The sequence below is a fragment of the Lepidochelys kempii genome, chromosome 11 (genome assembly GCF_965140265.1).
Source record: "Lepidochelys kempii isolate rLepKem1 chromosome 11, rLepKem1.hap2, whole genome shotgun sequence".
Classification (NCBI taxonomy): domain Eukaryota; kingdom Metazoa; phylum Chordata; order Testudines; family Cheloniidae; genus Lepidochelys; species Lepidochelys kempii.
The window spans coordinates 3,978,710-4,004,970 of record NC_133266.1 but is presented as its reverse complement, the minus strand read 5'-3'; the positions used below and the strand labels follow the sequence as shown (position 1 = coordinate 4,004,970).

Genomic DNA, 26,261 nt, shown 5'->3' with positions numbered 1-26,261 from the left:
GCCTAAAGGCCCAACGTGGCACAGCCATGAATGCAAAGCCCCTCCCCACCCCTCCATGATGGAAGGTCAATATTTCCTGCCTACTTTACAAATGGGGAAGGCAGGGCACAGAGCCACCAAAGGTCAAATTGGCTGCTTAAAGTTAGGCAGCGGCCGGCTTTCCACTTGGATGCCTCCCATGAGGACCCTAAGTTGGAACATTTTGGCCTGTGGGAGGCACCCAGCAAGCCGGTGGGAGAGTCAGGAATCGTGCACTGGTCACATGTGGGGTATCCAAACTAACCAGGAATCAGCCTTGTGAGAGCTTTTAGCAACGTCCAGCGGTGTCATAGGAATTGCCAGCATGGAGCAGACTCGAGGTGCCCCGTGTCCTATCTTTGACAGAAGCCACTAACAAAAGCTTCAGAGCAAGACACAGAAAACCCTGCAACTATGGAAGGAAGGGCCTGGCCTAACCCCTTAAATAGTTAGAATGGCTAAAACTGGAAGCATGAAGCTTTATAAGCGCCTCTCATCCTTTACCATAGTGACGCTGCTTCCAAAACATTGTCGCGAGCTCTGTTCATGCTCAGCCCCCCCCTCACATGCAGACATCCACCAGGGCGTAGACCCGCGCTAACTGAATGCATAACTTTATTAAATAAATGCTTTGCCATGAGAAAAGACAAAGATCAAAGAGTAACATAAATTATAAGTTGAATAAATAGCATACAGCAATCTTCACTTTTTAATAAAACGTGAGATTTGTTTTTAAAAGTACAAAACAGAGCATTAAGCTCCTCATCCGTTGTCAGTTTTTCACAAACTGCTTTTTTTTTCTTTTTTCCCCACCAGTACGATTATGTATATTTCTTCTTTACTGGAAAAACAATAACACACACACGGAAAAAAACAAAAAAAAACAAACAACAAAACAAAACAGAGCTACTGTATGTATGTAAAGCTATAAAAAGCTACCGTAAAATGTGTAGTGAGTATTGCTTAAAGATTAAAAACCAGGCAGGGATCTCGGAATCTGGGGTGTTAACGGCGGTAGTACAATGGTCGATAACTGCACTGTGGACAGGCCGCACCGAGGCCGGCGGGGCGGGGGCAAAAGGCAGTGCCGTGCACTGGACTAGAAGCCAAGGGGCTCATCCGGGGAGGGCTGGACTCAAGGTGAACTGTTGCTTGTTGAAATCGACACACTCCGTTCGGGAAAAAAACAACCGTGCGAGAGAAGAGAGTGGAGAAATAGTGCAAAATGCTCTTGTACTAGTGGTTTTAAAATAAGACTGCCTGCCGCAGCACAGACACGGAATAACCCCGCCGGAGAGGAGCTATTTGCTCACCACCACGCCCTGGCCTTGCTTTCAATCTGAACCCCATTAGATCCTCCTTTGCCCCCCCCGCCCCGCTTGTTTCATTGCCACAGACTCAGGTGAGAAGGACACCGAGAGGTGAAATGTGCCTCAGAGATCACCGGCACCTCCCCGGGGATTAAGCCGTTATTGGAGGGAGTCTTCCCGTCTGGGTTTGCTCGATCCACCATTAAAAAAACCCAAACCACTCCCCCAAAACAAACTCCTGGCCTGGGGCAAGGTGGGAGGGTCACATAGTCCTGGTGAGCCACTTCCCGGGACATGGCTCAATCCTGCTTAGCGAATCTTAGTGCAGTTTTCAAACAGTCACGGCCCTAGGGAGTATTGACAGCCCTTCTGTGCAGCCAGGCATCCGCTTCTCTCCGGGCTCAGCCCCGGGCTCCTCCGAAGGGGACCATGGAGGGAGCAATGACGGCAGAGACCCACAGCTCTGTGTGGGCGAGGCACCTAAGGGGCTGTGTCTCCACTGGGTTCCCTTTCCCTGGGTTGGCCCACTCAGTCTCTCGTTGTCAGGCAAGGGACCCCTATGCTGATCCACAGGGGGGGAGGGGGGGAATGCACAGCCCCGCACCCCAATCACTGCGTGCTTGCTGGGGTCCCAGGAAGCAGAAGGCCTTGGGACAGCCTGAATCTGCACCAGCCGCCGTCCCCTTTCCAGGCCTTCCATGAGTGACGGCAGGCCGATGGGCGGCTTTAATGCTTCAAGGGGGGGGGGATCCCACTGGCAGCCGTAACACGGGGCCACGGCTGGCTGTGCCTCCCCCCTGGGCTGAGCTCACAGGCACACAGGAGATCACTTCAGCAGGGGGGGAAACTGAGGCAGAAGAGCATTAGCTTTCGGCCGGCTGTAGCACCATCAGCTAGCGCCAACCTCTAGAGCCACTCAGGCTGGGGGAAACAGGCCCACGGGGGCACAGGGTTGTTCCTCCCGGCAGAACTGCGTTGGCCACCCAGTACAAAGGGGGGGGGGGCGTCATTTGGGGTTGGGGCAGCAGCCAGTGAGATGGGGGCGACGCTCAGCTCTTTAACGTGGAGAGTCAGGGCTTTTTCTAGGCTGCTGACCCAGGCCCAGCATTTGTCTAGTGCCCCCCTCTCCCCCCGGCCCTGGTGTGTACCGTGCGGGGGGATCCCACTGGAGCCACAGAGACAGTCCTTTTCTCTCCCACTCCCCCCCATAAAAACCTCTGAGAGCAGAGAAGCGAGGACTAAGTTCTCCCCCCAGTAAAAGCAATGGGAGCCGTGCTCCTGACTGCAATGGCTTGGGGCTTGACCCTGGGGTAGCCGAGAGGCAAATTTAGACTCATCTTTGCCCCATCAACTTTTCAATAAAAGGGCTCAGGGTGCAAGCTATAAGACACAGCTTGGAAGTGACCCTTCCCCCCCCAGCCAGTAGTTGCCATCCCTAGCTGAGTGCAGACACGGTGAGACCCCAGCCCGGCCCCGGGGCACATCACCTGCCCAGCCAGGCTTTCGCAGCTTTCAAGTTTCGGGGACTAAAGCAAAAGCAAAACAAATGAACAAGCAAGGGCGAAAAAGCACGAGAAGGGAAGACAATGGGTACTGGCCTAAAAGAATCAGGACTCGGGGTCACTTGGGGAGGGAGCGCGGCACAGGGACTGGCCAAGCCAGGCGGATGGGGGCACTGCCTCCCCAGGCGAGAGCTTTGCTAGCGCAGTCCGTCCCCCTTTGGGGTGTACATGGCCCCCGTGCTCTCTTCTCTGCCACCTACCCCGATCTTCAAGGCTGTGGCTCCCCTATAATGCACCCAGTGACCTCCGAAGCCAGGTGGGATCACCCCGGGTCTGTCCCCTGGGAGCGGGGAGCAGAGCCGGACCAGGATATAGCTGTGACTTTGGCAAACGTCCCCTCTTCTTTCCATTTCCGGTGGACTGACCCAGCCCACCAACGTCAAACGCCTTTGAACTGTGCGGGCTCCCCGGCCGCAGCAGCGTGTGCTCACCTCTCCCTTCAAGTAGCCCAGAGCTTCCAGGACAAGTTGGAGAGATGCCCAGGGCGGCAGGGTGGCCCATTTTTCATGGTTCACGGGGTTAGAGTGGGCGGGGGGGGGGGGGGGCCAGGTCCCAATGGATGTGCTATCTGTGGACATGCATAGAATAAATGCCTCCTGTAACTCCACTGAGTACCTGGGGGTGACCCTGCGTCCCCCACACGCATTTGGCTGGCAGCCTGGAAGACGCGAGCGGGGCGAGGGAAAAGTGTCGCGAGCTTTCTGCACCTCCCTGCACCAAAGCCCGGGCTGGGTGTTTGTGTGTGGGCGGGGCGGGGTCCGTGGACCGGGGACACATCGCATATGGCGAGGCCCAGGGACCTGCACGGCCAGCCTTGCCCTGGGAAATGGCGCCACCTGGTGATGGGAGAAGGGCATTTGGGGCAGCTTCCCCTCTCAAATCACTGCCCTTCTCCGAGCCTAGGTCTCCGCTTCCCTCTCCAGGGCCTGGTTCCCGGTTACACTGCGGCCCCTCTGCACAACGCTAGGTGCTGCGTCTCCGGCTGGCCGTGGGAGGAAGGGTGGCCAGAGCGCAAGCCAGAGCAGCCCTGAGGCTGCCCTACTGATGCTGGGGGCTGCCCAGCCCTAGACTACAAGACGCCCTCTGCCCTGAGCAGGGGCCTGGGGAACGGAGAATCAGGCTCCGTGAGCACAGCACGCTCCGGTATTGGGAGGACAGCGTCATAGCACCGACAGGGGCTGCTGGCACACACAGACTCCCTACCCATCTCCCACGGGGCAAAACCCCCTGCTCCGCTCAGCAAAACCAGCGGGGCGACCACTCCCCCCACTGGCTGCCCAAAGCCCGGCGGGGGAGGGAGGCACTGCCCAGCCCCCGCAATGCCAGACCCATGCTCCTCTGGGAAGGTCGAGGAAGAAACCCCACAAGTCCCGGTCATGCAGTAGCCGGTCTAGCTTGGGGAGATTCCTTGGTTCCCTTTGATCTGCACTAGTGTGTCGCGGGTGTCGCTCCGGCTTTCCTGAGGATCAGCCCGCAGCAGGGCCCGTCCTGGCTGGTACGGGGAAGAAACCGGCACGCTCTTCGTGTCTCTAATTAGCACGCTGCCTGGGCGTGCTTGCAACGAGCTGCGCCAGTCGGAGCCTCTGCCAGGATGCGGGTGGGGGCTAGTTCTTTCGGTGGGCGCGTCCGCGCACTCAGCGACAAAGCAATGGACAGCAACAGCTTGAGCGCCGTTAGCTGGCCAAAGCAGGGAGTCAGCCGAACGCCCCGTCCTCTTTGCTGCGGAGTCTCGTCGGAAGCGACCTTAACAAAGACCCTTGTCGTGGTGAAAGTAGGGGGGGAAAAAACGGTCCCAAGAGTTAAAAAATACACAAGTCCAAAGGCTGCAGCGATCTGGCCACACCTGAAGATGCCGCTTGAGTTGGTCAGATCAGTGGCTTCCGTGTATCAGTCACAACAGCCGACAAGCTGGCCAAACGGCCCTGGCCAAATTAGGGCACCGATAACACAATAAGCTCTGCCAGGCCTAAGTGTCTATGGAGCTCATTGCAGGGGGAGAGACTTGACATTTGTAATTTACCATTGCAACAGAAGAAGAGAGAGGTTTGCGCACACCCCCCGGGCAAACGATTCTTATGATGGGCAAGGACAATATCATTCGTTTTCCCATCATGGCAGAGGGTGGTAAAGATTTTGGAGCCCGATCCCACAGCCATTTAAGCAAAGCTGTCTGTGGGACTGCACCCGTGAGTAAAGTTATACACATGCTAAATTGTTTGCAGGATTGTGTGTGTGTGTGGGGGGGGGGGGGGGTCCTTCTGCCTGAATTTGGGCGCTGATTTTCCAAACACTTGACCTAGTGCAGGATTTTAAGCATGGGAAAAGGCCCGTTAATGTCTACAGGACACAAGAGCGGCCAGACTGGGTCAGACCAAAGGTCCATCTAGCCCAATATCCTGTCTGCCGTACAGAACATAAATTGCCACACACCGATGGCCAACAACATTTAAAATAATCTCACGCGACAGGAAATCAGATTCCTGACGCTGCTCAGGGACAACGATCCCCGATGGAACTGAAAGGTGATTGGTTATCTTTTGGCTAGTTTGGGGGTTTTTTTTAAAGGAACCATAACCATTTTTTGCTGGCAGGAGCTGGCATCCCCGGCCTCATTTCCTAACAAAATGCAATCCCATTTACAACAATGTTCTAGACGCCGATTGCCCAGAAAGCTGTGCCCTATCTCCACAGAGATATCAATCAAAGGACTTTTGGTGCCAGTGGGGGGCATTGTTAGCTCTGGCAGAGCCAAGCAAGCCACTCAAACGCAAGGGCTGAGCGGTGGACGTGTACCCCGTCGCAGGGCTTTGTCTGGTTTCGCTGGAGACCGTTTAGAAAGTTGCTGGCTAGTCTAAAAACCAAAACAAACAAAAAAAGACACCCCCCCTCCCATATCAACAAACCAAACCAAACCCACAATAGAAAAGCCCCCAAGTCGATTCCTACGTTGGCGCTGGCTGCGTCCCTGCATGGGGAGTCGAGAGCAGTTTGGGGGCATCTTGGGGGGGGGTCTGTACTGGGAAGGCGGCGCCGGTTTGACTTCTGCTTCCCTCTTCTCCTTTAGTCGCCGTCGCCGAGCAGGCGAGGACGGGCTGCAGATTCCGAGGTCCTCAGTTTCTTCCGTTTTTCGAAATGAGATGAAAGGGTTCGGAGTCCCGGGGCGTGGGGAGGCGTGGGGGCGGGGGGCAGGGGACGGGGCAGGCCCTTCACTCGGTGACGCCGCTGTCGAAGCTGTGACATTGCAGGTCGCCGGCCACGTAATTGGTCCCCGGCAGCTTCAGTCCGTACTTGTCCACACACCAGCATAGCCCGCGCTTCCGCCCCCGGGACGGCTTGCACTGGGGAAGCGAGGAGAGACGCAAAGGGAGCTCAGCGGCGGGCGCGTCACGGGGAAGTAACGGTGCCTGGAGCAGAGCCCAGGTCGCAGTGCCGCGTGGCTCCGAGCCGGGGACGAGACGCGGCCGCCAGGTCTAATGGGGCGCAACCTGGCACCAGCCCTCGACCTCGCCAAAGGCTAGCCCCAGGGCTCAGGTGCTGTGCAGGACTCAGGAGAGAACCGGGCTCAGTTCCTGGCTCCGTGCGACCTTGGGCAAGTCAGCTCAACCTTCTGGGCCTCAGTTCCCACTCTGTGAAATGGGGTCAGTAATCCTCCCTTTCTCCCACCCTATGCCCGGCTTCTCCAGGTGGACCATGAGCTCTGTCTCTTGCTCCCGGTGTGCAGCATGCCTAGCACAGTGGACCCCAGGCCCCCGATTCCCAAGGCCAGGGCCTCCGGGTGCTTCTGCTCATAAATGATTCAGGGAAGATGCAGCTTCCTGCTAGCTGCTGCATGGGGTGCCTCATGCCACTTGACTTGGTCGACCCCCCAGGAGGGTGGGTAATAAGACTGCCCGCCACTAAGACGACCAGAGGAACCCTGCAGGGCATGTCTAGGGCAGAGCACTGTGGGAGAGAACCGGCGAACCGACGGCACGGTTTGCGCACACGACTGGTGAGCCCTGGAACCCACGCCCTGACTCGTGCCACTTCTGGTCGCAGTTTTACATCTCAGCTGAAAGAGGGCAGCCCCAGTGGCCTGACAGCAGTGTTGCCTAGCGGCTACCGGGGCTCTAGGTCAGTTTCTGTTCCTGGCTCTGTCGGTGAGCGTGGGCAGGTCGCGTCAATGCTCTACCCTCGTTTTACAGATGGGGAAACCGAGGCGCGATGCTTGGTGAAGCGCTTTGAGAGTTAAGGACGGGAAGTGCTGTGTAAGAGCTAGGGGTCATCATTAACGTCCCCTTGCACCATATTGGTTCAACACAGAGCTACGGGGGAGAGCGGCCCTGACAGAATCAGACCCTTGCCGTGGGGAGGGGCCATGCTGGTTTCCCGTGGGGGAGCTCACCTGTTTCCTCTTGTAGAATCCCTTCCGGTCGCAGTTGGGAAGGTGAACGGCTCGGGGAGTCATTCGTTCGCTGGTTTTGATCTCCTGCAGCGAAGCCTCCATCTGCCTGCGGCAAGGGCCCTGCCAGAGGAGCGAGAGGATCAGCGAGAGGCGCCGCGAGGAGGTGGTGCCCAGCAAGCCCTGGCCCCATCACCAACCGAGAGCCGGGAATCCCACACGCCCCACAAGTCAGTGACCCGCTGGGCTCCTGGAAGGGATGGATTTCCCCAGCGCGGGGCCAGGAGAGAGCAGGGCAAAGCCTCATCTCCTGCGTGGCAATATGGCCCCCCCGGGCAACCATGCCCATTTCTCTCAGCACCTGCTGCTGGGGGCACTAGGGGGCAGGCAGGAGAAAAGGGGCAGGCGAGGGGAACCCAGCACTCACCAGCTCAAACTCCTGCCTCAGCTCGGGGACGGCGACCCGGGGATGCGCCGTGTTCTCCGCCCCGCCGACGAACTTGGACAAGGTCAGCTTCTTCCTGCGATCCTTCTTCAGGGCCTCGGCCTTGAGCTCGGAGAGGCGTCCATGCTTGGGCCGGTACACCTTGGGCGAGTAGGTCTCCTCCGCCATCTCCGAGGTGGTCGGCTCCTCGTGCTCGCGGGATTCCCGCTCTGGAGGAGGAAGGGACAAAGCAGAGTGACTTCTCCGTGAGCAACCCGTGTAACCTGCGGGGCCAGCCCTATGTACGCCTCTTTCTGACTGCCTGGCACCTCTCCAGCAGGCATGGAGGGAGGGAGGGAGGGCTGAATAACCTAATGAGAGCCATGCCAAGCATCGCAGTGCCTTGGGCAGCATCTCCCCATAAAGGAGAGACCTTTCCTTCCAGTGCCATTCCCCACGAGGGCACCCCTCTGCGACTCTCACAAGACTAAGTCGCACTGGGCCAAGGAGTGGCCCCCACAGACACAGACCACTGTGTATCGTTACATCGAGCCAAGAGAGGCGCAGGTATGTTACTGAATGCGCACACTTGGTCACACACACGCCCAGATCGACGCTGGGACGCGCACGAGACCGGGTGTCTGTAGGGCAACGCCATGCCACGAACGGTTTCTGCACAGCACCTCAATCGGCTCAGGCTGGGTGGAAAAACCGTCGTCTCTTTGGGGTGTGGGGCTCAGAGGGCCAATCCCACTGCGGAGGAGATGGCGGTGGGGTGGCCTGCTTCTCTCCTGCTGGTTTTCATTTGCCCCCAGGGCAAAATCACCTCAGGGTTTGGCAGGCTTAGCTTGAGAGAGACCATGTCCCTGCAGGTCATGTCTGGGGGCAGCTGGCAGGGATATACAGGGCTCAGGAGGGGAATAGCAGGAGATGCTTTGCATCAGGATTTGGGAGCTTTGGCAGAGCTGCAAGGTTCCTTTTCGGTAGCTGAACGCAGGGTCCACATTAAAACCTCGTGTGTCACATTGCTGTGTCTCATTGCAAGAATGGGTGTCCCAGTCCACCAGGAGGGGAATGCATGTTTGTGGTGGCTAAGTCATCCCTGTACAGTATGTATCTAGTCTCTGCAGTGCTGGGGGGATCCTTCTGGATGAGTTATTATTGGTATGATCAGCCTCAAGCTCTGTGTGTGTGTCTGTGCCTAAGTCATCTGCTGTTTCATCCATTGTAGTTACCCCCATATATGCTGGGAGACCTTTTGAACACTTTGCTCCCAGCCAATATGATTTTAACAGCTGGGATGTCAGCAGGGCTCCTGAGTGCTTATATATAGGAGTGAGCCGGTGACAGCCTATACTTAGCTGACTTGTGACCTTTAATACAGCCACTGGCGTGAAAGAGGGTTATTTTCGGTTCTAGATGTGAATATAGCTTTCCCCTCCAGAGACAGTGGAGCCCTGGGTCATATTCCTACCAGGCCTCTTCTATTGTAGGGGCCCCCTCTGGCAGAAGCAACAGAAAGAGATGGCAAATGCACAACACTGGGGAGGAGGAGAACAGGGGGAAGAGTGGAACGGAATCAGGAATACAAATACATCCACCTACTTATCCCCCCCCACGCCATCATGAGAGCACCTGATTCGAATTTGGTCACAATGAACCCAACATGTGCAAAGGATGATCCTCGGGCAAGGAATAAGCCTGCAGATGATCTTGGGGGAGATGGGACACCAGCCCCACAGAAGACGATTCTGTGACAAGCAGAGACATCCATCAATGTAAAGAAAATTATTTTCTGACCTAGCCCAGGTGTAGGCTAGGAAAAGGCCAACAAGGGATTTTCACCAGGACCTAATGCAGCCATCTCTGGGGTGGAACATTGTGTTTAACAGCACAGGGGAACACTGCAACGGCATGTAGGATAGGAGGGGAAGTTTTACAGGAGGCAGAATGTAATGGAAGTTGTTATATTATCTTTTAGAGTGTCATTCACAGGCCCCCAGGAATGTGTCAAGCCAGACAGCTAAATAACAGTCCTGCAATCGCTGCCCCTGGGTACTTGCACTTACAGAAAGAAAGCATTTCACCTGTGGATCAGCAGGTGGCAGCACATGCCTTTAGTTCCCACTTAACACCAGGCAAAACACTGCAAAATCATCACAGGGGGTTTCATAAGGGCAGGAGGGTCTCAGAATTGGTGTGCTGGAGGGTGGAAGCTCAGGCCCTGTGGTCCCTACAGCTGTCAGTCCAGCCCCCCGCACCCAACCCCAATTCACAATTTCAATCAACGCCAAGTCGAACTTTTCCTCTCCCAGCCCTGAGAAAACCCAAATACGCTACTTGCCAAAGTCAAGTGTCCCAGCCTAGCAGCTACTCACGTGTATTATCCAAAGCCATGCAGTGAACCTGATCACTGCTGAACAAATCCTACTACAGCCTCTCAGGATCTTACTCAAACCCACTGGGTTCAACAGAGCCTGATGTACCTCACATCCTCACAACCTTTAAAGTATTTATTCTCACAACACCCGGGAGGCAGGACAGTGCTGTTACGCCCATTGTACAGATGGGGGAACTGAGGCACAGAAATCTACCCATGCTCAGACAGGAAGTCTCTGGCAGAACAGGGGATTGATGCAAAGTCTTCCAAGTCCCAGATTTGCACCCTAACCACTGAGCCATTCTCCCTTTCTCTCATCTCATGAGGACCCAGGCTTATCTGTGCACTCGGGTTTTCTCAGGTGCTGACGATGTGTGTTTTAGGGCTTTCTTTGTTTGCTGGAGGAAACAAATGTATTCATTAAATAAAACAGGAAAAGATCAGGCCTGGAAGAATGAACCAGTTGGGAATCAGGAGCCGGTCAGTCGCATGGTGTGTGTCTTGTCAGTTACAATGACCAGCCAGCAGCCACCAGTCACTATGCAAGGCGTTGGTGTTTGGAAGTGGCGCGGTTTTACCCTGAAATCTTCTCATTCACCAGATCGTTGAAATGAATCCCCTATTCTGCCAAGCTGTATTAACCAAACCTACACCCTGGGCATAAATGAGTGATGCCCCTTTTATATAAAGTGAACCCCTCGCCAGGCCAACTGAAAAGCCGGGCAGAAAAGCAGCATGTACCCCAGCATAACTCTCCCGTCTTCAACCTCACGCCACCCCCACTGACTGCATTAGGCGCTGGATCGGGCCCATAGACCACAGAACATCAGCCTTGGAAGGCAGGTAAGAAGCGAGGCGGTACAATGCCAGATCCACTTGGTGCAGCATCCTATCTCCGGCAGTGCCCAAGCCCTGATACTCCAGAGGACAGAAGGAAACCCCCACAATGCCCCTGGCTGAAGAGCATTATTGCCGTCTCTGTTCTTGCTCTTCCAGCATCGTCAGCTTTAAAAACTTGGTTTGGACATTGGGCCCAGGCACTGGTGCTCAGCTCCTGCTGGAATAATGAGAGAGTGCCAAGATCCCATGCCCACTGAATCCTCAGCTCTAACAGTAAGGGGACAAGCTCTACGGGCGGAAGAGCCAGCTGAGCACTAACATCTCTCCTGGTCTGCGGCTGGTTTTAGAATGAATAGTTTAGATTGAATTTTTCCTTTAAAAACATATAACCCTAATAAATAACCCTACAATAACAAACCAGGATGTGCAGCCCACTGCTCTTGTGTAACCCTACAATAACAAACAAGGGTATGCAGCCTGGCATTCCTGTGCGACCCTGCAATAGCAAACGAGAGCATGCAGCCTGGCATTCCTGTGCAACCCTACAATAACAAACCAGGATGTGCAGCCCAGCACGCAGGCCAGCCTCCCCTATTGTCTGTACAGTGTCGGCTACAGAGATTATCATGAACTGGGAGCCTGGGTCCTGGATCTTCTCAAACTCTGTTGTGTGTATTTTGTTTTTTGGGGGTCTGCTGGGCACTCAAGAAAATGGCCTGGTCCAGCTTGAATGCAGCAGTTCCTCTTTTCTGAAGGGGCCACCAGCGGCACAGGTATGGCCAGGGAGAAGGCATATAATAAGGATGCAAACAGAGCTCTTTGTTCCCGCTTGCTGTCATTTGTAATTTTGCAAACCTGGAATTTATCTGCGAGCCAGAATCATGAGTAGCGAGTGGATGGCCCAGTTCCGATCCCTTTCGGGAGGTAGGAGAGACAGAAAATGTGTGAGCAGACGCCCTGTAAAGTGAATGGATTTGAGGGGTGCGTGGCTAGGGGGCTGGTATTTCCCAAACTGATTTACACCTGTCTAGCTCCCGCTACCCCTAGAGTTGTTATTCCGTATTCGCCAGAGCATTATCTTGCTCCGATCAACACCCTGGCGTGTCTTCTGATCTCCACTGCACCCGAATCTGGGTCTGAAGTGGTCACAGTGACGACAGCCTACTCCTCCATCGGCCTCGCCTTCCTATCCCCGCATCTTCCCACCATGTGAAATGAGGGATCAGGGGAAAACCGGACATGGTTTAGTTTGTGCAAAACCACAGCCCAGCTGACGAAGCTTTTACAAAAGACACCAGGTCTCACTTTAGCTGAGTCCTTGTCTGCCAGAGGGAGAGGGAGGGGGCTGGATGGGGAGAGCTGGTTGTGTTTTCAATCCACTGATCCACCTCTCAGGGCCTACGGCAGGGGGCTCCCCAGCTCCAGAAATCCAACCATGGTTCCCTTGCTCCTGCTTTCCTAGAGTTACTCATGAGGCTGGCGTCCCAGTTGGGAAGGAAGGGCCAAGCGGTGCCCAGGGTTGGGGGAGGGTGGCAAGGATAGCTGCCAGACCCCCCTCTCCTCTCCTCCCCAAACAGCAGCTCGGTGGGATCCTGCCAGGGATCATGTATTCCTTGGCTGGAACATTAGGGAGCAACTTGTATCCGGCGGCGTGCACACTCCCGGCCCAGGCCGCGTCACCGATACAGCCTCTCACTGTCACCCAATCCCCCTCCTCGCTCTGGCTGAGAGAACCTGAGCCGGGCTTTGCAATCGGGTAAGACGCCCACGTCAGCGACACATTAACGCCTGCCGAAAGCCTCCGCCCCCCAAACCTGCTCCGTTAACCCCCAGACAGGCCAGGTCAGGGCTGCTGGGGCTGAACAAGACCCAGGGGGTTTGCAGAATACAGATGGGGGCGGGGGGGAACCTCCCGGGTCAGCGTCTGCAGCTGGGCATGCAGGGCCCTAGTGGCTCAGGAAGGAGACTGAAGTTTGCCTCCTACTCCATCAGGATCCGCCCCACTCGCAGTGCAGCAGCCCGGGCGAACCTCTAAGCAGTTACAGTCGGATTGCTTTTCGCAGAAGCAGGAACCGCTAACCCTTTCCACCGTTTTACCCTTCGAGAGAGCCGTCGGGACCCAGGGGAGGAAGTCGCTGCTGGGGGCAAGGACTGGCCTCTTCGCTCCTCGTTGGGGCTCCTTGAGAGGTTGCCAGTGCAGGGTGGCAGCTTAATTATTCACAAACATTGTGGACTACTGCGGAGAGAGCCAACTCTTCTGAAATGTGGGTGGAGCTTGGGATGGTGGGTGGAGTTTGAGCAGGGCATCACCTACTATGCCCCATCTCCACTGGGCCCCTAATGCACTCAGTGGGCCCCAGTCTTAGTTACTCCTTGGGGCAGGAAAGGTGGGGGGCAAAAGTTGCTTTAAGCAACCTTTGTGCAGCTTGAATTCTGGGGCTGTGTGGTGACTGACACAAGTTAGAACAGCCTCAGGGCTGCTCTAAACTGTGCTCTGCTTCCCTTAATCTCCCATGGGCCCTGGTAAGCAGAGAATAACCATGCGCCAGCCGTACGCCAGCCTGCCCCCTATGCAGTGGGCTGAGAGCAGGACCAGTTTAACAACAGTAATAATCCCTAGCTCTCCTATAGTGCTTTGCATCAGTAGGTCTCAAAGCACTTTACAAAGGAGGTCAGCATCATTGTCCCCATTTTCCAGATGGGGAAACTGAGGCATGGGACGGGAAGTGACTTGCCCAAAATCACCGAGTAGGGCCGGAGGCAGTGCTGGGAATAGAACATGGTGTTGGGTGGGATCTCTTCATAAGGGAGTTTCTCGGGGGGGCCTTTCCCCCCCTCCACACGACCAATGTAAAGGAGCCTTGGAGTAGCTAAGAATCAAACCCAGTTTCTGGGGAGAAACAAATCATGCAAGTGAAAGTTACAGCAACCCTAACAAGATCTGCTGCCCTCTAGCACCTACCACTACACATGCATCTTCCTAAGCACAGGGCAAAGCTCTCTTTTCATTGCTTCTGGGCAACTACAGCGATGCTGATTTTTGGGATGTGCATCAGGCCCCTACTGGAGTGTACTAGCTTCTGATGGTCTCCCTGCACTGGCCATCGTGAGTTTATTCCTGATCACGAGGCAGTTCTTTAACTTCTCTGACGGTCTCTTGCTTTCTGCTGGCTGGAGGCCAGGAAATAGGGGCTATAACATGCGACTGCATTGTTGTCGAGCCATAGAAACTCACTGTTTATGGTGTTTTGGAAAACTCAACAAGCCCTTTGCACCTAAAAAGTTGGATAAGACACAGTTCAGCTTGCGTAAACAGTAACACGTGCAATCCTCTAGTAAGTACTAACTAATAAGAATAAGGAATCCTTTGAGCTTCTCAGGTGAAAGGTGCTGGAGGAGGACAGACTGGTTTACTTGATTCAGCCTCCCAACCAGCTGGTCAGGCAGGGAAAAAGGTAAGGATCACGTTACCCAGCACTGAAAGGCAGCCACCTCTGGCGTGGAATGTGGCAGCTGTTTACCAGCACACAGCAATCAGACATTACATTTTAGGGCTGGCAATGAAGTAGACTCATGTATCAAGCTGAAACCGATGTAGGAATTTTAAGGCAGGAACACGCAGTTTATTGTAACTGCATTGGTCCAGGACTGACTCAAAGGGATGAGCGCCACCTACTGGTTTCCAGCACCATTCCCTGCCGCCCCTTCAAAGCGTCTAAGCGTTCCCAACTCGTGGGACGGGACCCTTGCTCGAGACAGCGAGGCTACAGTACCGGCAGTGGCAGGAGCTGCCCAGCTGGGACCGATTCCCCAGAACTGCCGGAGGCAGTGCTCACAAAACCACAATGTTTTCCAGGCTCTGTCGTGTTTTGCGACCCTTCTCATGGGGGACAAAATAGAGGCACTGGCTATGCCGGGCTCACAGTTCATGTCACCCTGGAATCATGGAATAAAGAGGCAGGGGAGCTGGGATTTTTCTACACACAATAGGGGACCGGGAGGGAGGCCCCTCAAGCACGTGGGGTCTGATCCTGAGTGCTGTGACCCACCCCCCGCGCCAGTGAATTCAGTGGGGCTGGAGGGTGGGCAGCACCCAGCTGGACTGGGCTAGCGACCAAAGCGGAGGCTTTGATTCTGCAGTGCCTCCAGACCCAGGACCGTTTCCCCCAGATCCGCCTAGGGCCAGCTCCTTCTTGCACTCCACCTGCTGGGCCCACCAGGGTGGCCCGTGCAATTGGGGCGTGTGTCTGGGCTGTTTGGTGCTGACCCGGCGAGGCACTGAGCGCACCCGGGACTCAGTCAGAGTGAAGGGAGCTCAGCAGCGTGCAGGATCGTCCCCTTACTCTGCAAGCACCTGGGGGCAGGGATCCCGTCCTGTGCCCAGCACCCAGGATCGACGTACGCCTTACGGCGGCATGTAAACAATTTCCTGTCATTATACACGGGCCAAACCTGGCCTTGAACCCAAACCCCTTCAGATTCCAGCCCTCCTGGGCTCCTCTGTACTAGTAACTCCCAAGCGCAGGGCAGCTGCACAGTCTCCCCTCAGGCAGCCCCACGGTGGCCTCTCGCTCCCCCCTGCTGGCCTGTGTTTGAGGTGCGCACTCTTCCACGGAGCACAGCCCAGACAGGAGATAGACTAACTGCCGAGACCGGGTTTGCTTCGATCCTGCCCTGACTTCAGCCCTCCTGTCTCCCCCACTAACAATGACTATTGGCTGTGTCTCATCCAGTGTATTGGGACCTCTGCTGACCCTTCCCTGGGGGAGGAGGGGCTCCCACCCTCCTCTGTATTTACTACTTTTGTGGGTCCTGCTTGGCCGGGTACATGGCTTAGCTGCAGTGGATGGTGGTAAACAGCCCTGCCCATTCACCCCCACCCAGAGCAATGCAGCTGTGACTTTAATAGCTACCTGTCACAGCTGACAAACTTTCTGTCGCTTCCAACCCAGGCCGGATTTGAACCCATGCTCATGATTGGCAGGGGGGGGGGGGGGAGGGGGAGAGGAAGGCTCTGCAGCCCATCACCACATCCCTGAGCCATTTGGTCTAACCCAGCTGCAGGAACTGACCCTGTGTTTGAGGTACAGGGGCACGGGGCCCTATCTCAGTATAACACTGACAGACTCCAGTCGGCGGCAGGCGGGATCAAACCTGTGACCTCTGGAGCTAAACGCATGGACCTCTACTACATGAGCTAAAAGCCACATGGCCCTTAGCAGAGGCTGTAGCAGACTCATTAATCTCTAAGTGGTCTCGGTGCCCCCAGAGGGGACAGAACACCACACCCAGGAGGCGTGCGGGTTACATATTGATCCAACCGCCTGGCAGGGTTTTCCCTTTTGCTGTGAAAGCGAAGGGCGTGAGGGACTGCACAGAGCCTGCTGGAATCTGGTTCGAGAGAGGGAACTTTTACACCCAGATAATAACGCCTCAACAATAACGGGCTGCTTAGGAAAACCCTGGCAGGAGGGACAGGCCCTCTAATGCCAGCAGTTGTGTGAACAAATGACCCCGTTCATCAGGGAGCTGCAGGAGAGAGGCAGGCAGGTGGCAGACAGGGAGGCTGGTCAGCATGAGGCCTCGCGCCTTAGGGTTCCCGCTCAGATCCAACGCCCCGCTGAGGTCAGCTGGTGATCTCAGTTCCCCAGTACCCCCCCACAGATCTCCAGCCAGGCACACTGAGCTCAGCTTCAGCATCCTTTGGCACAAGCAGGCGTGGAAGTGGCCAGGGCCTGAGCTCAAGCCAGCTTTCAGGGACCTCGTCCTTCTAAGCAAGAGTGATGGCTCGAGTCGGACGTGATCAGCTGCCACGCGCTTTGGGCTTGGTAAAAATTAGTGGCAGAGTTCTGGGCTGTAGGGGGCACTTGGGGGGACAGCCAAGGGTCGGGGCAGGATCTGCCGCACTGCGTGTAGAGCACATGGGTGATGTTCGTTTGCAGATGAGACTAAATTGGGAGGAGTCGCACGCAGCGATGCAGACAGAATCCCCCCCAAAAGGGGTGTGTGGGGGGGAACGGATTAGAAACGGGCAGATTCAGCTGGAACTACTGACGCAAAGCCACCTAGGGAATACAGTCTGAAACATAAGTCCCTGCTGGGAGGGAGCAAGCTGAGAAACAGTGATGCTGAATGTGGCCCAGGGTGCGAACGGTGCACACATCCGATGCAAGTTTGCAACGTGACATGTGGCTGCAGAAAAGGCTAATTCAATTTTAGGCTGCGCATCCTGGAGCAGGAAGACGACGGTCCCTTCCCCCGGCGATGTTTTGCTTTGTTTGGCGCATCCCCTTAAGAGAAGGATATCGCTCAACAGGGCGATGCTCAGAGAAGAGCAGCAAAAGTGGTCAGGGGACTGGAAGGACTGAACTATTGGACTGATTTAGTTGGGGATTGGTCCTGCTTTGAGCAGGGGGTTGGACTAGGTGACCTCTCGAGGTCCCTTCCAACCCTGATATTCTATGACTCATTGAACTATGGGCCAACGTTTTGCCTACTTTAGCCAAGCGGTGAATCAACAGTACACACCGTAGCAGCCTACAAATATCCACAGCGTAAACAGCTGAAGGATGATTTCAGGTGGCTCTCGGGGGTCTAACTAGGTGTGATGAAGAGGTAATATTTAGGCTAGATATCACAGATACTTCTCGGACAGTGTGATGTGTGACCTCGTCTCCCAAGTCATCATTTCGGACTATTAAAACTAGACTAGAGTCACGCACTGGAGCAGGTACTGTAGGGAATGACCCTGCGATGGTTTGGAGAAAGGCTGGAGGATCTACTAGCTCTTCTCCATCTCTCAGTCCGATGAGCCCACAAGCTGAGAATTGGGCACCAACATTCTAGCACACTGCACCCAGTTGGGGAAAACCAGGCTGAGCCATCTGTCAAGTCTAGCTGGATGAAGCGGTGACTCAAAAGGCTTCCCCTTCCCCTTCCCGAGGAGCTATTTGGGCCAGTGGCGCACTGGGGCCTTCTCACCGGATCCGCGTCTCCTCTGCACCAACATGCAGGAGAAGACTCTGCTGAGTCAGCTGCTGCTTGCCTGTAGGGAGTGACTATTTGGGACAAGGAACAGGAAGGTGTTTTACACCACCTGGGCAGTTCTAAAACAAGTGGCACTGATTTGAAATGCAGGCCTGGGAGTGCGTTAACCCAATGACCTTGTTGCACCTGGTCTGAGCTGGAGAAGAAAAAAGCTTAGTTTAGTGCCTGGGAAAAGCGCACCCAGGGGAACGACTTCAGGCCTGCACTTGTGCAGGCTGAAAAATGCAGGTCTAAATGATCGGTGTGGGCAGAGGGTCAGATCGCTAGCTTAGCATGATCTGTCTGTGATGCTGAAGTGTTTCCGTCACCGGGAGAGGTAAAACAGTCCCTGCAATATACTTTTGCTATAGGAGGCATAGGGATGCAGTGGTAGAGAGTGCTGTAATTCCCTTTATTTAATCACACAACTACTTAAACTGCCTGTAATAACTTAGAAGTCCCACAAATGCTTATGCAGGTGAAAAATCCGTGCACTTACTCAAACAGTCCCACTGACTTCATGAGTAAGTGTTTGCAGTATTGGCCACAGAATGCTCCTAAAACTGTCACAGGTGCTAGTCCTCAGTGAGGCCAACAAAATAAAAACCCATGTGGCGTCCCTAGTGCAAGCCATTTTTGAGCTAGGGTGAGCCACAAATATCAAACAAATAAAACAATTAGGAAACTTTCCAAGGAATGAAAACTCCGAGGGCAAGAATTCCCTCTGCTGTAATGTGATGAAGGTCCATTGACTTCAGTCACACTGTGCGGATTTACACTGGCTGAGGATCTGGCCTCTAATGCAAATAATCCTCTCTCTGAATTGCCTTGGTTCATTCGCATGGGTTTCTAAAAGCAATTTGACTCAGGCACCAGACCACACAAGGGAACGGCAGGTGGGTTGGATTGGATTTGGTGAGGCTACAGTGGGCTGTGGGGGGAGGAGCTGTTTCAAAATCAGGCTTACAATGGGAAGCTGCAGTAGCTTCAGTCTTGATGATGGAGAGATTAGCATTTCTCCAGATGGTGGGGATTTCTCCATGACCTCTGGAACTACAGAAGATGCAGAGGGATGAACAAAGGGAGAATAGAGAGGCAGTTCAATTCAATATTGTCAGGACCCGTATTTTTGTTGCCATGATCAGAGGTTACAATGGTTAAAACTCTCTGCACCCCCTTCCACCAGACATAGACCACAGGTGGAGAAAGTAACAAGTCCTTCCCTTACCCATCCCCCAAGGAATTCCAAGCAGCAAGGAGGGAGATGGGGAAAGAGAGAGAAACACCCTTCTAGAAAATGATTTGTAAACAGCCCCATGAATTGCTTGGTGCTAACGGGGCGCCAGAAGGCCGGAATCAGAGGTGCCAACATCTCGTCACGGCCGTGTTTACTGGTAACAAAAATGTTGCAAAACTTTATGTGACAAATGGGAACATGAGACTCTCTTCCCTGAGGATGTCCTGGCACTCCAGGCCCTGAGCTGCCAGAGGTCTGGCCCCAGGAGACAACCCCAAAGCGGAAATGAGCTCCCCTAAGAAATCTCAGCTGCATTGCTATGAAGGAGGTACGGCAGGTTGGAACAGGACCCTAACGAATATCACACAGCAAGGGTCAGAAATCATTCCTCAGGCCCTGGTGTCAGATGACTCAACAGGAGAGGCACAGGGAGGAGCTGTCAATTTGGGACAGTTAGTAACTTTGCTCTCTCTGGCTAGCAGGAGCCTTCCCTAAAGCTCAGCTGGAACCCGGCTCAGTTTGCTGCAGCCTGCAAAAAACGTGCATGTATGTTCTGCCGAAATGACAGCACTGTTAGAACATAAATCAGAGTTAACTAAACAAAACCTAGCCAGGCCTGACGGAGCATAACAAGGACAGGCCTGGAAGCTAAGGGGAAAATACAATGGTATTTTCTGGTAAAGGTCTGGTAAATACAATAGTATTCAGGAGTGAGGAGATTCCAGGGGTGAGATTAGAGTAATTTTGGCTATTGTTGTAGAATAGGGGAGTGTTTTTGCTTCAGGGCAATGTTCAGATAAAGGGGAGATCTTTCTTATTTTCCAAGTGGTTAGAGCAGGGGACTCTAGAGGAGGGGATCTGCCCCATTACAGATGCCAAGCTCCCTTTTAAAGACAGCAGCATGAGAGGTAGCCACAAAACTCTGGAACAGTGGTTCTCAAATGGTTTTAATGGGGTCACCAGGGCTGGCGTTAGACTTGCCGGGGGCCGGGGCTGAAGCCCCAGCCCTGGGCAGCAGGACTCAGGCTTCGGCTTCAGTTCTGGGCGATGGGGCTCAGATTGCAGCCCCGCCCCGCCCCCCCCCCCGGGGCTGAAGCCCTGGGGCTTTGACTTTGGGTCCCCCGACTGGGGGTGGCAGGGCTCGAACGGGTTCAGGCTTCGGTCCCCGCATCCTGAGGGCGCGTAGAAATTTTTGTTGTTGGAAGGGGGTCGTGGAGCAATGAAGTTTGAGAACCCCTGGTCTAGAAAAAGCTCTGGGGATTGGTAACAGGATAGGGAGCCTTTCACCACCAGGACACTGGTTTGACTTCAAGGCAGGCAAGTAGTGAGTGAAAGCTGTTATAATCTGACAGCTGTTTAGTGGCCTAGTAGAAATGAGCAGGGGAGGTGGAGGAGGGGGTGGGTGGGGAATCACCGGCCTGTTCCTGGTGGACAGGTCTCTACATCACAAAATCCACCATTTCTAATACATTGGGGCCCTTGTAGCCAGCCTAAGCAGAGAAGCCAAGCACTCAATGGGCCATGGAGACTGAACTCTTGTGTCATCCCTAAAGGGGTGAGGTGGGTTAGGAGGGGACTGCGTGGAGGAGTCTTCATAGAATCATAGAATATCAGGGTTGGAAGGGACCTCAGGAGGTCATCTAGTCCAACCCCCGGCTCAAAGCAGGACCAATCCCCAATTCTTGCCCCAGATCCCTAAATGGCCCCCTCAAGGATTGAACTCACAACCCTGGGTTTAGCAGGCCAAAGCTCAAACCGCTGAGCTATCCCTCCCCTCTTGTGCTGGTTTGGGGACAAATACAGGGAGGATTTCAGTCTTTCGCACTGTCAATCTGTCACCTTTCGCCAGCACTATCAAGAAAAAGGGAAAACAGAAGAGAGAGCAAAATCATTATCAACCCGCAGAAGAAACACGCGGTTGCATGCGCTGGAAGAGACAAAGTAAAACCCAACAGGAAACTTAACCTAGTGACTTGTGCCTTCAGCATCTAAATCACACATCTAAACCACTCAACGCTAGGACAGGGAGGGATAGCTCAGTGGTTTGAGCATTAGTCTGCTAAACCCAGGGTTGTGAGGTCAATCCTTGAGGGGGCCATTTAGGGATCTGGGGCAAAAATTGGGGATTGGCCTTGCTTTGAGCAGGGGGTTGGACTAGATGACCTTCTGAGGTCCCTTCCCACCCTGATGATCTATGACTCCAGCCTGATTCTTAAGGATGTCCCTGGAGTCGGGTGGAAAAGATCTGTTGGACCATCTGATCCTGTCTCTGCACTAGCGTGAGATTGTTTCCTACAACACAGTGTGCGGCTCAGCATTAAACGTTGCAAGCAATCGGTTTTCTGCCACTTCCTTTGAGAAACTATTCTACTCTCTAATAGATCTCATCAGCAGGAAATCGATCAGCCAATTTAATCCTTTCACTACTCACTATGCTCCTGGCTGCCAAACTAGGCAATTCCTCTCCCAGCTTGATGCTTCCCCCCTTCCTGCATGGCAGACTGAAACCCCTGCTTCCCAAGCTGGATTTGAACCTGCACCCCCAAACCTTCCTAGCACTTTCCCTCTCTGTGCTACAACCCCCCAAAATGTAAGAGACATGGATTCAATCCCTTCCTCTGACAAAGACTCCCTGTGTGACCTTGGCATGTCACTTACCCTCTCCATCCTTCCGTTCCCCCGTGACAACAGCACGGGCCTCCCTTCCAGGGGTGTTGTGAGGATGAATACAGAGATAGAGTCTAAAACCAGATGGGACCACTGTGACCATCTAGTCTGACCTCCTGCATAGCACAGGCCATAGGACTTCCCCAAAATACCTCCTGTTTGAACTAGAGCAGGTCTTCTAGAAAAACAGCCAACCTTGATTAAAAACTGCCAGGGATGGAGACTTCCCTGGGAGATCAAAGATTGCGAGTGGCTCCCATGCTGTGGCAAAATGCATTCCCCTTACTATGCCGGGCACTGGCCAATCCATAAAGTACTGCTATGGGCTCCTGGCTAGTGAACCCACGCAGAAAGGGCCATAATTTGCCTTAAGCACACGCAGTCATCTGTTACACCAGGTAGGAAAATGTCTCACTAGGCTACCGCTGTGTAACAAGACACATTGTTTGGCCAATTAGAACAAAGGAGAAGTAATACTAGCTGAAATTTTTGGTCCATCAGGTCAGCTGCCTGCCTCCAGTAGCGACTCATGTCTGATACTTTGCAGCAATGCAACCCCTGTCCCCCCTAAACCCCAGCACCCCAACAATCCACAATGCACTTAGCTGTCTGTACCAGGCTGTATAGTAAGAAACAGAACTCTTTCTTGGTGTCCAGAGGAGAGCATCTTATACCCTGAAGCCTGAGAACGGAAATATATTATTACCAGGCCCTCATTGGTCATAAAATTATCCAACAGAATGATTGGAAAGGACATTTTTTTTTCTATACTGCTCCTCCAGAAAAATCTGCATAAATTCTTGGAATTAACAAAGTGTTTTATGTTCAAACTGTGCCTCTTTCTATGACCTTAGAGGCCACGAACCAGTTTGTATGATTGCATCTGTGCTACACAATTGTGTACAAAGAGCTTATCCATGTGCACTGTCTCTAAAGGAGATTGAAAATCATACGACAACAACAGATTTTACCAGCAACACCTAAATTTGTTAAAACCATTTTTAGAAAATGTAAAACAAAATTTTTTTCACTAAGATTCATTTTTTAAGCCCCACAAAATGCAAAAAGTAAACAAGAAAACCAACTAGTCAGTTTCACTTTTGCTTCTAGACATTTTCAGTTTCACTGTCTGGTTCTCATGTCCTAAGGCAAGGCAAGGCCCTGGTGTTTGGGTTATTAAGAGTGAGCAGAAGGATTGTTTAAAAAAAAAAACAGATTCCACTTGAATTAAACAAACAAATGATAAAAAACAAAAGGAAACATTTGTGCTGGTTTTATAAAATTAATTTTTTGGACCAAATTTGACCAAAAAGTGCCCTGTAAGCTCAATCTAGGATACTAGCTCAGCAATTACTGCATTAAATACCTATCAGACTGGCCTTCTCCACCTTAAACACCACCCAGACTGGTCATCCCCATCAGCAAAGCTAAAGCAATCACACAGTGCACAGTTCTCTTGGGATAGAAGTTTCACCCCTCACCGGGTGTTGTAAGCCTTAATTAATGTTTGAACGGCCAGTTGAAATCCTTGGAAGCACAAAAGTGTTAGGGAAAAGCTAAGTATCACTATTAGAGTATTGTTTGCAAATAGGGTTGATCCTTTAAGCCCTCTGCATGTGGAATTCCCACTGACTTCCCCAGGAGTCACCTAGAGGGGGCACCAAAGGAAGGGAATTAAGTTTTGAACGTTATCTACTGGCATCCAGCCATTAAAGGGCTCTATTTTCCAAGAGGGCCCCTACCTTTAAAAATGTTATGGCTGTGCCTGTTTGCATATAGATTCATAGATTCCAAGCATAGGTGCTGGAACTAGGGGAGCTCCCGCCCCCCCCGGCTTGAAGCAGTTTCCATTATATACAGGATTTACAGTTTGGTTCAATGGCTCTCTGCACCTGCGCTATACAAATTGTTCCAGAGCCCCTAATTCGAAGACCAGAACTGACCTGCTGCATAACACAGCCCAGAGAACTTTCTCAGACTAATTCCTTGGGCAGATCTTTCAGGAACACACCCAGGCTCAATTTAATAAATTGCCGACCTCTGTGTCTGTGTGCACAGAGCAGGGATTTGCACGAACAAACAGGTAGGCCTGCAAATTCTACCTATGCAAATTTTGGAGGCCAAGCAGTGAACTTAACCCGTCACGGGCAGCATCTGTCACCTGACGGCCAGATTCTTGCAATACGTGCAGCTGAGGTTCAAAGTTCACTATTTGCTTCAGCTTGAGTCTGTAGAGCTGTCTCAGCAGGAAGCTGGTGACTGCATAACCGGCGGAACTAGTCTGTAGCAGGCACTGATGAAAACATAAAGCAACAACGAACTCAGAGACATTTTCTGAAAGATCAGTCTCTCTACAGGTGAATTTGACCATGCAGAACTCTAGAGGGCCCTGGATTTCAGCGAGCATATTATCCTGCACCTGCAGGAACAAATTACAAGCGGCTGAACTGAAATAAACACCAGCGCCCCCTTAGATCACTAGCATTGAAGAGCCACCTAAAAAGTAACATTGGCTGAGATTTGCCCTGGCCACTGATGCCTGCTGAAGGTCTACGGCCCCGGATGGTTCCAAGCCTCGGTGCACTTCACCTCCATGTCGCTGGAGGGAAGGAAGGCCATGATGAGAGAGACTGAAAATCCTTTCCATCTCCTGGCCAATGTTCAATGAGCTTGGTGGTCTCAAAGGACCGGTATTGACATCAGCTGCCCCCCCTTGCTGGCACTCGAGCTCAGAGGCCTGGGATTAGACCCTCCCCGTCTCCTAGCTAGACATGGTCTCCGTAGCTGAGGGGGCAGCGGATGCCTGCTTTGTTGCTGCCCGCACAGGACCTGACCCGAGGCTAAAGAGACAATTTCAGTCTCTCGGTGACATCTTTTACCTGCATTACGTTCCCTTGCAGATTATTACTGCGTATCCAGCCGCAGATTATTCTGGCTGGCAAATGTATAATTGGTTCCTCCGGGCCACCTTCGCTTCTTCCTCCTCAGCATCTCTAAGCTCCCTGTTCTCACGGCTAAAAGCCCCATCCCGGCCCTCAGCATTTCCTGCCGCGATGCTGACATCCTCCTCCTCAGCACCCCCATTGCTGCCCTCTGGCCCGTACACAAATGCATCTGCTCCAGTCGTGAAATCCCTCAGCTGGCTTCCCCATGCTGAGTTCAAGCTCCGTGGCTTCACTTCCTAGCCCGACAGCCTTCCCTTCCCTTCCTTCCCCACACTTGTCTCTTGCTGCAGCACCCGGCCCCCTCAGCTCCCCGACTGAGGTCGAGATTCCCTCACCACAGCTGTCTCCATGTTTTCTGCCTGCCACCCCTTCTGGGCGGAACAACTTCCCCGGAGAGACACCTGCACTCATTTCCACGAATCCCTCTCCTCGGCCTACCCCCTTCCTGTCAGACCTCCAACCTCGCAGCGGCTAGCGAGAGAGGCCAACAGGGGATCAGTGCTATTTATTTAGCTAAGGAAAAAATCTGACATGATTTCAGCTCCATCCAGTTGTGCACACAGCTTGAGGACATCACCACAAGGTCTTTGCTGCTGTTGCCGCCTTTAGCCCCTCTCCCCCTGCCCTTCTGTTGCTCGTTGCCCTCCCTTGTGTCTTGCCTTGAACTAGACTGGAAGCACTTTGGGCTGGGAGTGCTTCTTCCTATGCATTTGCACAGCACCTGGCGTCTAGCACAACAGGGCCCCAACTCAACAGGGGCTTCCGGGGGCTACCCTAAGTACACGTATTAAATGTTAATAGTAATGCACACAGTGCTTCTCTATTTACCTCTTATTGCATATATGAGTGAGTGTATATTACAGTATATTATATAGTCCCATACATATCTGAGTAGCTATACATACGTGGGGGCATGTCAACACACATTTTACGTATGTAATAATCTAATAAGATATAGGTAGACACATACGTATGTGAGCATTCTGGGTGAATTCTGGCTTCCTTTACACCTCTGTAGCTGCCTGTTGACTTCAACAGGGGTGTAAGGTGTTTGGTAAGCGAGGGCCGAATCTGGCATTTTTATCGGCTGTGCTGTGCAGGTTGGTACCCTCAGGCAACGAGGCACTGCAGCTCACCAGTTGTCCTGCTCAGCAAAAGCAGAAACGACCGTCAGGCTCTTGTGACTCCTTTCTTCCTCTTTACTCCTTAACAGAACAGGGAGCCTTGGAAATCCTACTTAAGAACATAGGAACTGCCGCCCCAGAATGGGCCTCTTCACCTGCTCTTCTGCCCCTGACAGAGACCCTCGAGGAAAATGGGAAGCCCCACAAATACACCCTGTCGCTGCCGTCAGGCAAAACATTCATAAGGAGAAACCAGAATGCTGAGTATTGTGAGACAGATGCCTGGCTTCCATGGAGCAGATTAGGCCATCTTGGGGCTTCTTTTCTCTTTATCAGTGCAGACAGGG

The 26,261-nt window shown here is 53.2% G+C and overlaps 1 protein-coding gene across 1 annotated transcript in view; it reads right to left on the bottom strand.

Annotated features, from left to right (window-relative positions):
• Positions 1-709: 709 nt before the first annotated feature.
• IGFBP5 (insulin like growth factor binding protein 5) overlaps positions 710-26,261 on the bottom strand; it is a 33,353-nt gene continuing 7,801 nt past the window's right edge. Inside the window, exons 2-4 of the mRNA XM_073304994.1 lie at positions 7,699-7,925; positions 7,275-7,394; positions 710-6,228 (exon numbers count right to left, since the gene is read on the bottom strand). Of these exons, the coding sequence (XP_073161095.1) occupies positions 6,097-6,228; positions 7,275-7,394; positions 7,699-7,925 (479 nt within the window). The 3' untranslated portion in view covers positions 710-6,096. The remainder of the gene's footprint in view (positions 6,229-7,274; positions 7,395-7,698; positions 7,926-26,261) is intronic.